Raw genomic sequence first — 13,861 nt, forward strand, 5'->3', positions numbered from 1 at the left:
AGGTAACAACATGCCTACCACTCCCAACCATTTCCCTTTTCCAAACTTAAAATTTTGCAGAGGTACACACACAGAGAAAGTTGAAAGTGGACTGGGAAAAGGGATTCACTTATAGAACTCTTAAATGTCAGGACAGAGCTGAATGAATGGGCAGTGGATCCTGTTCACCACAGCTGCCCTAAAATAGGTTCCTTCAGCTGATGACCTGGCTCAGGCATCATATTTAGCCTGGGGCTCCTCCGGGTGGATGAGGCTCTGCGAAGTGGTTACTCCAAAGAACGCGACGCTGGAAAGGTCACCAGGCCAAGAGCCACTTATCTGCCTTGCCCAGCCTGTATCCTAGGAGGGCTGGTAGGGTGCTCCCTGCCTTTTCCTACCCAAATTACCCACGTTCCTACACACTTTCCCACCCCTTCCCCTCAAAGGCGGAGAGACCCTGGCCCTGGGTCAAGCCTGTGGCAACGCAGCCAGCAGCGCTCCAAATATTAAGAGAGCCGCGGGCTGCAAAAGTCTGGCACTGGAGCCTGGGATACCAAAGCGAAAGGAGCACGGAGCGCGCGCGTCCTCGTCCCTCTCTTTGCACTGGTGTGCGCTCCGCGGCTGCCTGGTGCACCTGCGGGTCCCTAGGGGGGCGCTGCCTCAGCAACCACCGTCGCCGCCCAGACTGCGGGAGCCGCGCCCGGGGCAGCCCGGAGTGGGGGAACGGAGATGAGCAGCGACTCGGACCACCAGTGCCCTGTAGACGGTAACGACCCAGCGCGGCTGCGGTTTTTGTCCTTAAGCTCCCTTGTCTGGATTTTAATCTCCTTACTTTTTGACCTGGGGACTAGAAGTTTGGTTATTTCCTTGTAAAGCGCCTGGGGTGGTAGAAAGTCCCCATCTTCATGGATTTTTTGCACCATTTTCCGTACCTAAAATGTTATCATTATTTAGAATCAAATGAGTTCACTTTTATAAAGCGCGAAGAACCGCGCCTAAGACATAATGGGGTTTTGTTAAATAGATACGTATTGAGATTTTACTGCTTGGCGAACTGCTGCACGTTTCCCTAGTTAGACTGGAAATACCTGCCCTGTAAAAAAGATGATTTTGCTTCTTTTTTGGGGAACAAGGACAGCATCATCCCAGTCCTGTCACCTGCAGCCAGTTATTCTATAAACAAGGGTTAAAAGAGGCTACCCTCATCTCAGAGTGCGTGATGCCCTTGATGTTCTTTGGATCAGAGCTGCGAGTTAAGAACAGGGACGTTAGTTGTTTGAAGATCTTGTGCAGCAGGATTCCCCAAACTGTCTTTATAACTCGGGTGTCACTTAGTTCTACTTCGGTAAAATAATAGTTACTCCTTCTTTGAAAGGTGATCATTATTGTCCTTCAGGTATTCTCACTAATGAGTTGTTGACCTTTTAGGAGTGATCCTCCAGGAATAACTCCTCTTTGTATCAATAACCTTTTTGAACTGTGCTGAACACAGCTTAATGAAGCCTCAAAGCTGAATCTCTCTGGGGGCTTCTGCTCAACAGGTAGGTCAGGTAACTCAGCTAGGGTTCCCTGCAGATCAGTCATATTCAGGGCTGGGAATTTTGCACAGTAGTTGGTGAAGCAGAAGCCATTTTTCTGAAAGAAACACTTCACCTTTTATTGTCCCAAGGAGAGTTTCCAGCATAACTGTCCTGACGCTCTTTTAAAAAAAAAACTTTAAAAGTTGTGTTATTATCATTATTGTTTTTACATATGGCATAAAACCTGGTACTTAGAAGTAGAAAGTTAGAATAGTGGTTACCAGAGGCTGGGGAGGGGAGAGACAGGGCTGTAGACATGTAGGTCAATGGGTACAAGGCTGCAGTTAGACAGGAAGAATAAATTCCAGTGTTGTATTTCACAGTAGGGTGAATATATTTAATGATAATGTATTGTATATTTCAAAAAAGCTAGAAGAGAGGATTTCCATGTTCTCACCACAAAAGAGATGACAGGTATATGGTAATTACCCTGATTTGGTCATTAAACAATGTATATGTGTGTTGAAACATCACATTGTATCCCATAAATAGGTACAATTGTTATGCTTCAATTAAAAACAAAATAAAACTTAAAAAGAAGAAAAGCAGCTGACACTTTAAACTGCTAAGGCTTTTTGTCAGACTCTTATGTTCCTAGGGTCAGCACATACTTATTTAAATATTTGGCTAGGCTGGGCATGATGGCTCATGCCAGCACTTTGGGAGGCCAGGGTGGGCAGATCACTTGAGGTCAGGAGTTTGAGACCAGCCTGGACAACATGGTGAAACCCCATCTCTACTAAAAATACAAAAAATTAGCCGGGCATGGTGGTGGGTGCCTGTAATCCAGTACTCGGGAGGCTGAGGCAGGAGAATTGCTTGAATTTGGGAGGTGGAGGCTGCAGTGAGCTGAGATTTGTGTCACTGCACTCCAGCCTAGGTGACAGAGCAAGACTTCATCTCAAAATAAATAAATAAACAAATATTTGGCTATTTGAGAACAGATTGAAAAGCATAAATTAGATTATTTAAGAATCCTAATACAGGAGACTTTTTATGTGAATGAAGGATGGTCAGAATAATTTTTTCTGACCTTAACCCTGCTCTGTTTTGATTGTTTTTAACCTTAATTCTTGTTTTAAAGCCATATAGCATAGTCTTCAGAAATCTGATAGGAACGTTTTTTAAATAAAGTAAAATAACAAGGTATCTACTTTTCCTAAATTAAGCATGTGCCTTGTAGCAAAGCATGTCTGTAGCTTGTGGTGACTTTGGTAGCTGAATATATGATTTATAAATAGTAAAGTTCAAAGTTTGCCTTAAATCTGAATTTCTGAAAATACCAGAATTCTTGGGTTGCTCTCTGGTTATCCTTGAGCAGGTGATAAGGCAGCAACACACCTAATTATGCCAAATGCTTGCTATGGCATATTAAAAGAGTACAAGATAACTATCTGTCAGACTTAGTAATCCTCCAAGTATGTATGATGAGATCCTGAAGGTAACACTGGATTAGGATGTTAAATGATATCTTGTCTTAAATTCTCTTGTTGAATATCTGTTACAGACCTATACATTATGGAAGAATACCATAGGGAATCCTGTTGCAGATAAAGAATTCTTATTCTTCTCTTTATGCTTTGATATCGTTTATGATCTTGCTGTAGTACATGCAAGAGAGGTTTAAGCAATTAGTTATATCAGATTCAAATTTTCATTATATTAAAAATGAATGATTCTTCAGACTCAAATAATGTTTTTTTCTCTATCACTTGAAATAACAGCACAACCTTCCATTCTTCCTGAATAGCTTTGATTCTTGTTAAAACATGTTTAAAGAGAAGTAGAATTCTAATTTTCATGATGGGTCAAAAATTTGTTGTTGAAATGCTGGCTTTTATATACCGTTGTAAGACTGGCATGTTGTAATAAAATTGGAATCATGAAATTTGGGACCAAAACTTCTGTATTTTTTTGCCCCCTCTAGATTTTTTCTCTTTTTCTCTGTGACTTTTTCACTTTTTATTTACTTCTTATCATTTAAATGAAACCCCCAACAGGCAAAATTCATCACTGGGTGCCTGGTCCCTACTATTGCTGTGCTGAACTACAAATACTATCTTATCTAACCTTCATTAACAAGTCAGTGGGGATACTATTATGGTCTGCTTTTTAATTTTTATCTTAAGGAAACCAAGGCTTGGAGAAGGTAAAGATCAGTTCTGGGCATTAAACCCAGGGCTCTCACTCCAGAGTCCCACACCCCTACATTCCTAACACCTAATCCCAGACCCTGGCCTATGTTACAGAATATGGGCCAGTGACCTGGAGCAGCCTCCTTTGCCTGCCTGTGCTGGGACCATAGGAAGAACGCTGGAGAAGACCCTGAGATGTGTGTGGCTTTAAGTTCCTTGAAATGACAGTAGCATTCTTTCCTCTTTGAGTGGGAAGGATGAGAGAAAAACTGTCAGTTTTGGGAGGTTCGCACTCGTGGTAGGACTGGATGTGGCAATCCTGATGAGGCAGAGCTCACTGCGCCTCTCAAAGGCATGTATATGTGCTCTGCTGTTTGGTTGCTAAGAATCAAAGCAGCTTGGCTCTGAGGGAAAAGGGCAGCACCCCATGGGATGAATTCTGTAGCAGCCCTTTCTCTTGGGGTAGGTTTACTGATTCTTCCTCTCAGATCACGACAGATGAATCCATTTTATAAAGCAGTACCCTGGGAGCAGGCAGACTCACCATAGCTGTTCTCTATCACTTGAAATAGAGAAGGAAGAAATAGGAAGGAAGGAAGGAAGAAAAATGCAAAGTAAATACTCTAGCCAACAGCCTGTTCAGACTGTGTCTCTGGATACATGATTTAACCTCTATGAGCCTCAGTTTGTTAATTTGTAACGTAGGGATAAAAATATGTACTGTTTAAGATTATCATGAAGATTAGGAATAATATGCAGAATACATGGCAGGTGGTAGGTTATAAATAGACTTATGATGTTCAGAAAATTGTATGTGAAAGTTAATGAGGTTATTGAAATGTGTTAGCACCACGTGATTTTACAGAAAGAGCCCACGGTGATGTTCACGCAACTCCACAGTGCTGCCAAACACAATCTCATACTCACCTATTGATGAAGAATGTCCACCAGCTGCGTGATTACCCCACACTCTATACATTTGGTCTGCTGCTGAGTCTTTGTAATTTGAGCTTTCAGTTTTAGGAAAGAATGAGTAGTTAATATACATATTGAAACAGGAGAATGAATTAAGAATCCAGGTGATTCATAGGGAGGTGATTTTCAGAAAGCAATTTGGTCACTGGTGTAATGGAATTACTACCACAGATGTTTCAAGATTTTTATCTCTGTTCAATGGTTTTTCTACTGTATTTGGTAAAGGTTGTATTGCCCATATCATCATTCTTTTTTAAATGTTTACAATTCTATATATCTATTTCTTGCCTGATGTCTATGAGGGTATGGAACACATCTGTTTATTTACTGCATCCCCAGCATCTAGCAAAGTGCCTGGCACACAGTAGGTATATATATTTGACATGTTTGTTCAATAAACTCATACACGAATGATTTAGAGAGTGACAAGAATCATGACAGTGCATGATTCCTGAAATCTTAAGTTCTTTTCATCTTTGCATTTAAATCTTAAGTTCATATTCACTTTTGCCTCCTTGAAGCTCTTTATAATAGTAAAAATTAGTAACCATTTACACATCAAAAAAGGGGCATTGTTTGGAACATCTAAATATCTAATAGCTGGATGGCTAAACTAAATTATGATAGAGTATAGAATACTATGTGAATGCATTCCATGTTTGGACAATGACTATACATTGCAAGAGGTTCTAGGTGGTTAGATAGCCAAGAACAGGGGTTGTCTCTAGGTAGATGGGATTGTGGATATTCCTTAAATTCTTTGACTGTATTTGATTCTTATATAAAGAATTTGCATTGGTTTTACAAGGAGGAAACACAGTATAAGAAATATAAACTATGTATATTATAGATCACTTATACTGTACCACCTGTTACTAGGCACTTAAGGTTGTCTTCTCAACTCATTTTCTAAATTTGCCCTCCTCTAACCCTTTTTGAACATTTCAGTAGTTTCCAACCTCTCAGCATTCCAAAATTGCATAATTGAGTTAAAAGAGATGTGCGATTTAAAAAGAAACTCAAAGTAGGAAAAAAAAGTTAACTGGAATCCAGTGACTAAGAATATTAATTTTTCAGCATGTTGCCAGGTTAAATACGTTGCTTTGCTGTAAATCATAGTTAACTTTTGGTCTCATTTCTGCTTTTGGCTTTTCCTTTGTTATATATACATTTTCTGACAGTTCATGAATACCTCCTTTGTAAGTGTTCCCTAATTGTTTCGCATGTGTGCTTGAGGTGTTTGCAAGGTGGCCACTGTTGAGTATCATTTCTTTGTCTGAGAAGGCAGTTCCAGGAACGAGAAACTTTGTAAAGATGGCTTCTGATATGGTTTGGCTGTGTCCCTACCCAAATCTCATCTCGATTTGTAGTTCCCATAATCCACACATGTCATGGGAGGGACCTGGTGGTTTTATAAAGAGCAGTTCCACTGCACATGCCGTCTTGCCTCCCACCATGTAAAACATGCCTTTGCTCTTCCTTTGCCTCCCACCATGATTTTCTTTATGGATTACCCAGTGTTGGGTATTTCTTCATAGCAGTATGAAAATGGACTAATACAGCTTTTCTCTTTTTTTAAATTAACATTTGGGAATAGAGGTATGAATGAGCAAACTTTTAATATTATACATTTATATATATTGCAGAAATTTTACTGTTGGTTCTACACCATTTCTGGGAGCATATGACATTGTTTTCTTTCTAACATCTGGTTGCTTCTTTGGTTTTCTGACAGAAGTGGAATTCAGAGTCCCTTTTCCCAGGATCCACCAGCCACATCACTTTTTCTTTCATGTAGGGAACTCTTTCAGTCTTAAAGGAAAGCCCTACTTCATTTTTAATATTTTCCCTCATAGGCACTCTGATAAAGTTGCATGCCCTTCATACTGTCTCCTTGTTGTTATGCAGCCCTAATATACTCCTTTCTCTTGAAAAAGGGAGTAAGAAGTCCTAATCTCTTGATTTGAAGGTGATACCCCTATTGCATCCCACTTGGGGATAATAGGTATGGAATGGGAAAAATCCTGAAAAAAAATCTCAAAAATAGAATCTGTCCCCACTAAACCTACTGCTAGCACTCAGGGGTTTGGAACATCCCTCTTCTCTCTCCTTCCCACTTGGTTTTCACTATGAGCTTCTGAGGATTCCTGAGTCTCCACAACTCTATAATGGTGGTCCTGTTTTCTGTTTATTAAACTTTTTTGAATTATGAGGGCTGCACACATAGAACACCCACATATTATTTTGTACACTTGTAACCACCACCCAGAAGAGGAAATATAATTTTGCCATTATCTTAGAAGGTTCTTTTGTGTGCCTTATTCCCAGAGCTCTTTTTTCCCCTAGAAGTAACCAGGATCTTGATTTTGATAGCACAGTTGGCCCTTCATAGCTGCAGTTTCTGCATCTGCATATTTAACAAACTGCAGAAGGAAAATAAAAAATAAAAACACTATAAAAAAGAACACAAATAAAAACAATACAGTATAACAACTACTTACATAGCATTTACATTGTATTAGGTATTATGAATAATCTTGAGATGATTTACAATATACAGGAGGATGTGCATAGATTATATGCAAATATACCTTTTCACATAGGGACTTGAGCAGCCTCGGGTTTTGGTATCCATAGGGGACCTGAAACCAATCCCTTTTGAATACCAACCATTGACTGTCATTACTTTCTGGCATTTTAAAAATAGTTTTACAATTCATATATGCATTCCTAGTTATAACAATTTAGTTTTACCATTTAAAAACTATGAGATGTCTTTTTAATGTATAGATTCTCTCTCATTCTTTTCTATTCTTAAAACTTACCTGTTGAAGAACCTGGGCCATTCAGCTTATAAAACTGACAATCTGGGTTTCACCACTTTTGTGCCTACGGTTCAACATTTTCCTGAAGATTGCCTCTTAGTCTCTTTTCTGTTGCTTATAACAAAATTCCCTAAACTGGATAATTCACAAAACATAGGAATTTCTTATAGTTCTGGAGGCTGGGAAGTCCAAGGTCGAGTGGGTGCATCTAGAGAGAACCTTCTTGCTTGTGGGGATTCTTTTTGGTATCCCAAGGTGGTGCAGGGCATTACATGGCAAAGGGGCTGAGAGTGCTAATGCACTAGCTTAGGTCTCTTTTCTTCTTCTTATAAAGCCACCAGTTCCCTTCCCATGATAACCCATTAATTCTCTAACTCAACAATCTATAAATGCTTTCTCAAAGATCCAGAGGCCTCACGATCCAATCACCTCTTAAAGGCCCCACCTCTTAGTACTGCCACATTGGGAATTCATTATCAACATGAGTTTTGGAGGGGATATTCAATCCATAGCACCTTCTTTTTAACTCCAGTTTGTACCACCCCAGAGTGTCCTCCTCCTCAGTCCTTGACTGCACATGCTAAGTACTCTATTAACTAACAGGTATAACAAGGTGAGGTGACACACCATGTTGGAGTCCAGGCTCTACCAGTTACTGAAGTCTAGGCACTGTGGGCACTGAACTATGTCCTTGGGTATGCTGCCCCAATTCTGAGGTCCAGCTTCCTTATCTGTAACTAGTAACAGAACCTGCCTCACAGAGTAGTGGTGAAGATGACATGAGAGGATATCTGTAAACACTTAGCACTGGCTCATTCTGTATGTGCTCTCTCTAGATTAGCTGCTGTTATTATGATTATCATTAAGTAGAAAGAAGTGGCAGACAACATTTGTACTGAAGCTCCAGTGTACCCTATTAACTCCATGTCCCTGGTTTTTTCCACTGTCTTATGCTGCCTGCCAGGAGCTCTAGGCTGTGACCTTGCACACAATACAGATTGGGACCTAGAAGCTCCAATTCAGGCTGCGTGCTGCAAAGCAATCAGAGTTGTCTAGTCCTTTCTGTATAACGCAGTTGTAGCGAGCAAAGAATTACAACATGAATTATTAGCATAAAGCTAACCCCCATGCTGAGAAGTTTGCGTTCTACTTCAACAGGCTCCAACAGCACTGTTTAGGTCAGAGTCCCCTCCCCTTCAATGAAGCCCCTTTGTCAGACATTGCTGTCCCACCCCACTCCCCATCCCTTGCCCTTGCCCTTGCCCTGTCATCTTCTCACCAGCCCAAGTTTGCTCTTGTTGTGCCCATAGTTTGTTCTTTATAATGCAAAACTACACAGTTACTCCTGGGGGAGGGTCTTGCTTACTTCTGCAGAAACCATGGATGCTGTAAAAAGTAGTGGTGAGAAATCAACACCTTGTCTTTTGGTGTGCAGAAATGTCTACATATCACTTCTTCTGTTGGACATATCCAGTCCTCTTGACTACAGTACATTCCGTAATCTAATCCTTAAATTCCAGAAAAAAGCATGAAGTCATTTTATCATCTATTGGGCTTCTTATTAGGCGATCGAGTCTTTTATTGAGCTCTTCATATTCAACTCTTCAGTTCTTGTGTTAGCTTCATTAACCATTATAATGATTGGTAAAAATTGATGTTCTCATTTACCAATTAGTTCAAATATTAGTAATTTTCATTGTGATGCATTATGGGGCAGTTTTACAGACTTATATATTAAGCCTTTTGTTGACGTATATTTAGAATTTTTCAAGTTTATTGCTAGTCTGTTTTTGGTCTCTTTATTAATTTTCTGGCAATTATTTCTTTTCTCTGCCAATAATGGTAAAATATTCATATTTGTTAAATGCTTAGAAATAAATATTAATTTAAAAACATAGGCTGGGCACGGTGGCTCATGCCAATAGTCTCAGTACTTCAGGAGGACAAAGGAGGAGGATCACTTGAGATCAGGAGTTCAAAACCAGCCTGGGCAGCATGGTGAGATCTCATCTCTATTAAAATACATAAAATGTAATTTTATAAAAAATGTATAAAAATGTAAATGCTGACTTATTTACATTATAGTAGATTGAAAGGGTTTATATAGAAGTCTGTCTTGTTGAAAAATAATCATCCATTTATACATATGAAACTGGAATTGAAAATATTTACATGTAGGAATTAAAAGTAGTTGTGTGTGATTGGGTGGATAATGGAATTTTTCTTTAGATTCATCTGCTTGTCTGTATTTTCCATAATGAGTTTGTATTGTTTCTGTTAAAAAGAAAAAAAAAAAAAACTTGGTAGGGATGGAGCTTTCATTTTGCTTAAATGCTTTTCTCACTTTAGGCCAGGCTTTTTAGCTTTATCCATCTGGTTTTGGTTTTCATCATCATCTTATACAGGCATGAATGTTATTCTATTGTTTCAAAAATTCTTACATTGGAATCTAAAATGTTTTCTAATTAATCCCCTCTTGCTGGATACTTAAGTTATTTTAACATCTTTAAATCATAGATAAGACAGAAGAAAAAATAATTGAATGGAAATTAATTAAAAATATAGAAGCAAAAAATGGAGGAACACTGCAATTCTGGAAAAAGATTAATAATGTTTTAAGGTGGAACATGCCAGAATTACTAATCCCTGGAAATCAGTAACTGGAAATACTTATTTTTACCAATGATCATCTTGACCAATTTGTATTTGGTTAAGTTGGTATTGAACAAATACTAGATGCTTGTCAGGACAGCAAAGGGGAAAAACAAAGTTTGAGCATTATTCTGATATGGACTGAGGTGTGGGTTCTGACTCTAATAGCAATGAGCCATCAGTTCACTCCCCCATACAATAAAAGTGATAAGAAACAACACTACTTACCTCCTAGGGTTTTCTGAGGGTTGATAGAGAATATATGTTAAGTATCTGGCACATTAATAAGTATTTCCTGCCTTCCTCCCTCAATAAATATTTATCACATTGAATTCTATGTATACATATGCATGAAAATCTCTGGGGAGTATGATTTTTAATAAGGATTCATTTAAATATGTCCTCCAAACCAAATAACAAATGCAATGTATAATGAGGAAGGGACACCTTTGACTTTTAGCACTTGTAATAGAATAACTGAAAAAGGGCGGTATCAAAGATTCTTTCTGCTCAGAATGGAAACAGCACAAATAGAAAATATAATAGAAAAATCAGTGTAGGAGATAAATAGATTAGGTTTTTTTGGCTACTAATGAAATTATGGTGGTTGAAGTTGGTATCTTCCTGAACCTGTGCTCAGATTCGATCTCTCATGGATTTAGGGAACTGAATTTCGTTCTGCTTCTATTGCCACCACCACTTTAAGGACTGTCCCTTCAACAGGTGCTGCAGACTTGCACAGGAAGGGAATAACAGATCACCAATATGAGTTTTTGCCTGATGCTCATTTTTGAAGAGTATATCATGAAGTTCTCATGCAATGGGATTGTCTCGGGGAAGGCATTTTCCTTCCCCAACTGGGCTACATCTCAGGTCCCCAGATGTGGTTCAAACACTCTGCTTAATGTTGTCTGATCTGTGACTACTGTGGCTGTGGCTGTGGCTGTGGCTCTTCAAGTTGGAGATGGACCGTAGAAAGTGGTGTCCTCAGACCCACCAAGATAATATGGAATGCATCCCTCCTGTTCCTTATTGGCAGTGGAATAGCAAAATTTTGCAGACTAAGACGTGCAAGCATTTGGAGTTGGATGAGCAAATAGGATATTTAGAGTTGAAGGACTTAGACAAGTGGGATACCAGTTGTCTTTACACAGCTCTCTCATTGTTAATCTCTTAAAAAACCAATTAAAATTTTTATTTAAAAACTTAAAATGTTTACAATAGCATAAAAAATAGTAACAAGTCCAGTGAAGGAGATTAAAGACTTATATACTAAAAACTACAAAATATTGCTAAAAGAAATTAAAGATACAAATAAATGAAGAGACATATTGTGTTCATGGATTAAGAAAATTGTATTTAGATATCCATGCTACCCAGAGCAATGTACAGATTTAACACAATCTTTATCAAAACCCAAATGGCATTATTTTTGCAGAAATATAAAAATTTACCCTTAAATTCACATGGCATTTCAAGGAATCTGAAAGTCCAAAATGATTTTTAAAAGAAAAATAAATTTAGAGGACTCATACATTCGGATCTGAAAATACTACAAAGCTATAGGAATCAAGAGTGTGGTACTAGCATAAAGACAGACGTATAGATAAATGGAATAGGATAGAGAAACCAGAAATAAACTCTCACATATACAGTCAAATGATCTTTGATAAAGGCTAGAAGACCACTCTATGAAGAAAGAACAGGCTTTTCAATAAATGGTGTGGGGAAAACTGAATATCCACATGCAGAAGAATAAGGTTGGATCTTTTTATTATACTGTATATAGAAGTCAACTCAAAATGGATTAAAGATGTAGTGCAAGACCCCAAAATATAAAATTTTTATAAGGAAACAAGAAGGGAAAACCTTATGACATTGGATTTGGCAATGATTTCTTGGATATGACACCACAGCACAGGCAACAAAAGCAAAAATAGACAAATGAGACTACATCAAACGTAAAACCTTTCATGCACCAAAAGACACAATCAACAGTGAAAAGGCAATCTATGGGATTAGAGAAAATATTTTCAAATAATACACCTGATAATATTGTGAATATACAAAGAACTCCTACAACTCAAAACAAAATAATTGTATCACTCAACTTAAAAATGGGCAGAGTACTTGAAAAGACATTTCTTCAAAGATGATACAAAAATAACCAACAAATGTATGCAAAAATGCTCCCTATCACTAATGTTAGAGAAATACACTGAAACCACACTATCACCTGACACCTATTAAGATGGCTACTATTAAAAAAAAAAAACCACCTGAAAGTAACAAGTGCTGGAGAGTATGTGGACAAACTGGAGCACTTGTACACTGTTAGTGACATTGTACAATGGTGTAACTGCTATGTAAAATAGCATTAAAAATGAAAAATCAAAAAAATAGAAATAGAACTACCATATCCAGCAATTCTGCTTCTGAGTATCTACCTCGAAAACTGAAAACAGGGTAAAGAGATATTGGCACACCAATGTTCATAGAAGCACTATTCACGACAATAGAGAGGTAGAAGCTACAGAAGTGTCCATCAATGGAAGAATGGATAAACAAAATGTAGTATATACATACAATGGAATATTATTAAAAAGGGAGGAAATTCTGTCAGTGCTATAATATGGATAAATCTTCATGACATTATGCAGGGTGTAATCAGTCACAAAAAGACATACTATGTAACTCCATTTATGTGAGGTATTTAAAGTAGTAAAATTCATAGAAATAGAAAACAGGATGGTGATTTTTGGTAGATTGTGAGGGGGGAAGTGGAATTATTCAATGACTATACAGTTTCAGTTTTGGAAGATGAAAACGTTTTGAACATCTGTTTCACAATGTGAAACATTGTTATATATGTCCAAATAAACAATGCGAATAGACTTATAACACTACTGAGCTGAACACTTAAAAATGGTTAAGATGGTAATTTTTATTATTCATGTTTTACAATAAAAATACCTAATTAAAAAAATATTTTAAGGATAGAAAAGTGTGTAAAACTATTTAGAACTTTCCTTGTCAAACTGTCTTAGTCTATTTTGTGCTGCTATAACAGAATACCACGGAACGGGTAATTTATAACAATTGTATTGGCTTAAAGTTCTGGAGCTGAGAAGTCCAAGATTGAGGGGTCAGCATCTGGGGAGCCTTCTTGCTGTGTCATTCGATGATGGAAGGTAGAGAGGCAAGAGAGCAACAAGGGGGCACACTCTTGCCTTTGTAGCAACTTCAACCTCCACCCATGAGGCTGGAGCCCTCACGACCTAGTTATTTTTTATGGTATTTCAAGGTCCCACCTTTTAATGTTGTTACAATAGCAATTAAATTTCAACATGAGTTTTTGGAGGAGACAAACATTCAAACCATAGCAGTCACTGATCAAATTTATCATTTTTTGTTTTTGACATTTTTGACATTGCTAGACAGCACTGGTCATAATGTAATATTTCTAAAGAGTAGAGATGTATCCAGTTATTTATTTGTCCCTTCATTGAACAATCTCAGATGGCTGTTCTTGAGTTCTCACATCTTTTTTTATACTGTTGCCATCTCCCTCCATCAGGGTCTCCCATGAAGGTCAGTGATATTTTCTTCCTTCTCTTGAATTCCAGTAGCATCCTTAACCGCTATTTGATGCTTTTGTGTATTGCATTTAACAAGCTTGGTCATCATTTTATCTTCTAGTTTTTTAGCCCACAAA

The 13,861-nt window shown here is 38.0% G+C and overlaps 1 protein-coding gene across 1 annotated transcript in view; it reads left to right on the top strand.

Moving 5' to 3' along the window:
* The first annotated feature begins 241 nt into the window (after positions 1–241).
* GADL1 (glutamate decarboxylase like 1) overlaps positions 242–13,861 on the top strand; it is a 166,015-nt gene continuing 152,395 nt past the window's right edge. Inside the window, exon 1 of the mRNA XM_015132407.3 lies at positions 242–745. Coding sequence (XP_014987893.1) covers positions 709–745 — 37 coding nt within the window. The 5' untranslated portion in view covers positions 242–708. The remainder of the gene's footprint in view (positions 746–13,861) is intronic.

The sequence above is a fragment of the Macaca mulatta genome, chromosome 2, assembly GCF_049350105.2.
Source record: "Macaca mulatta isolate MMU2019108-1 chromosome 2, T2T-MMU8v2.0, whole genome shotgun sequence".
NCBI classification, from domain to species: domain Eukaryota; kingdom Metazoa; phylum Chordata; class Mammalia; order Primates; family Cercopithecidae; genus Macaca; species Macaca mulatta.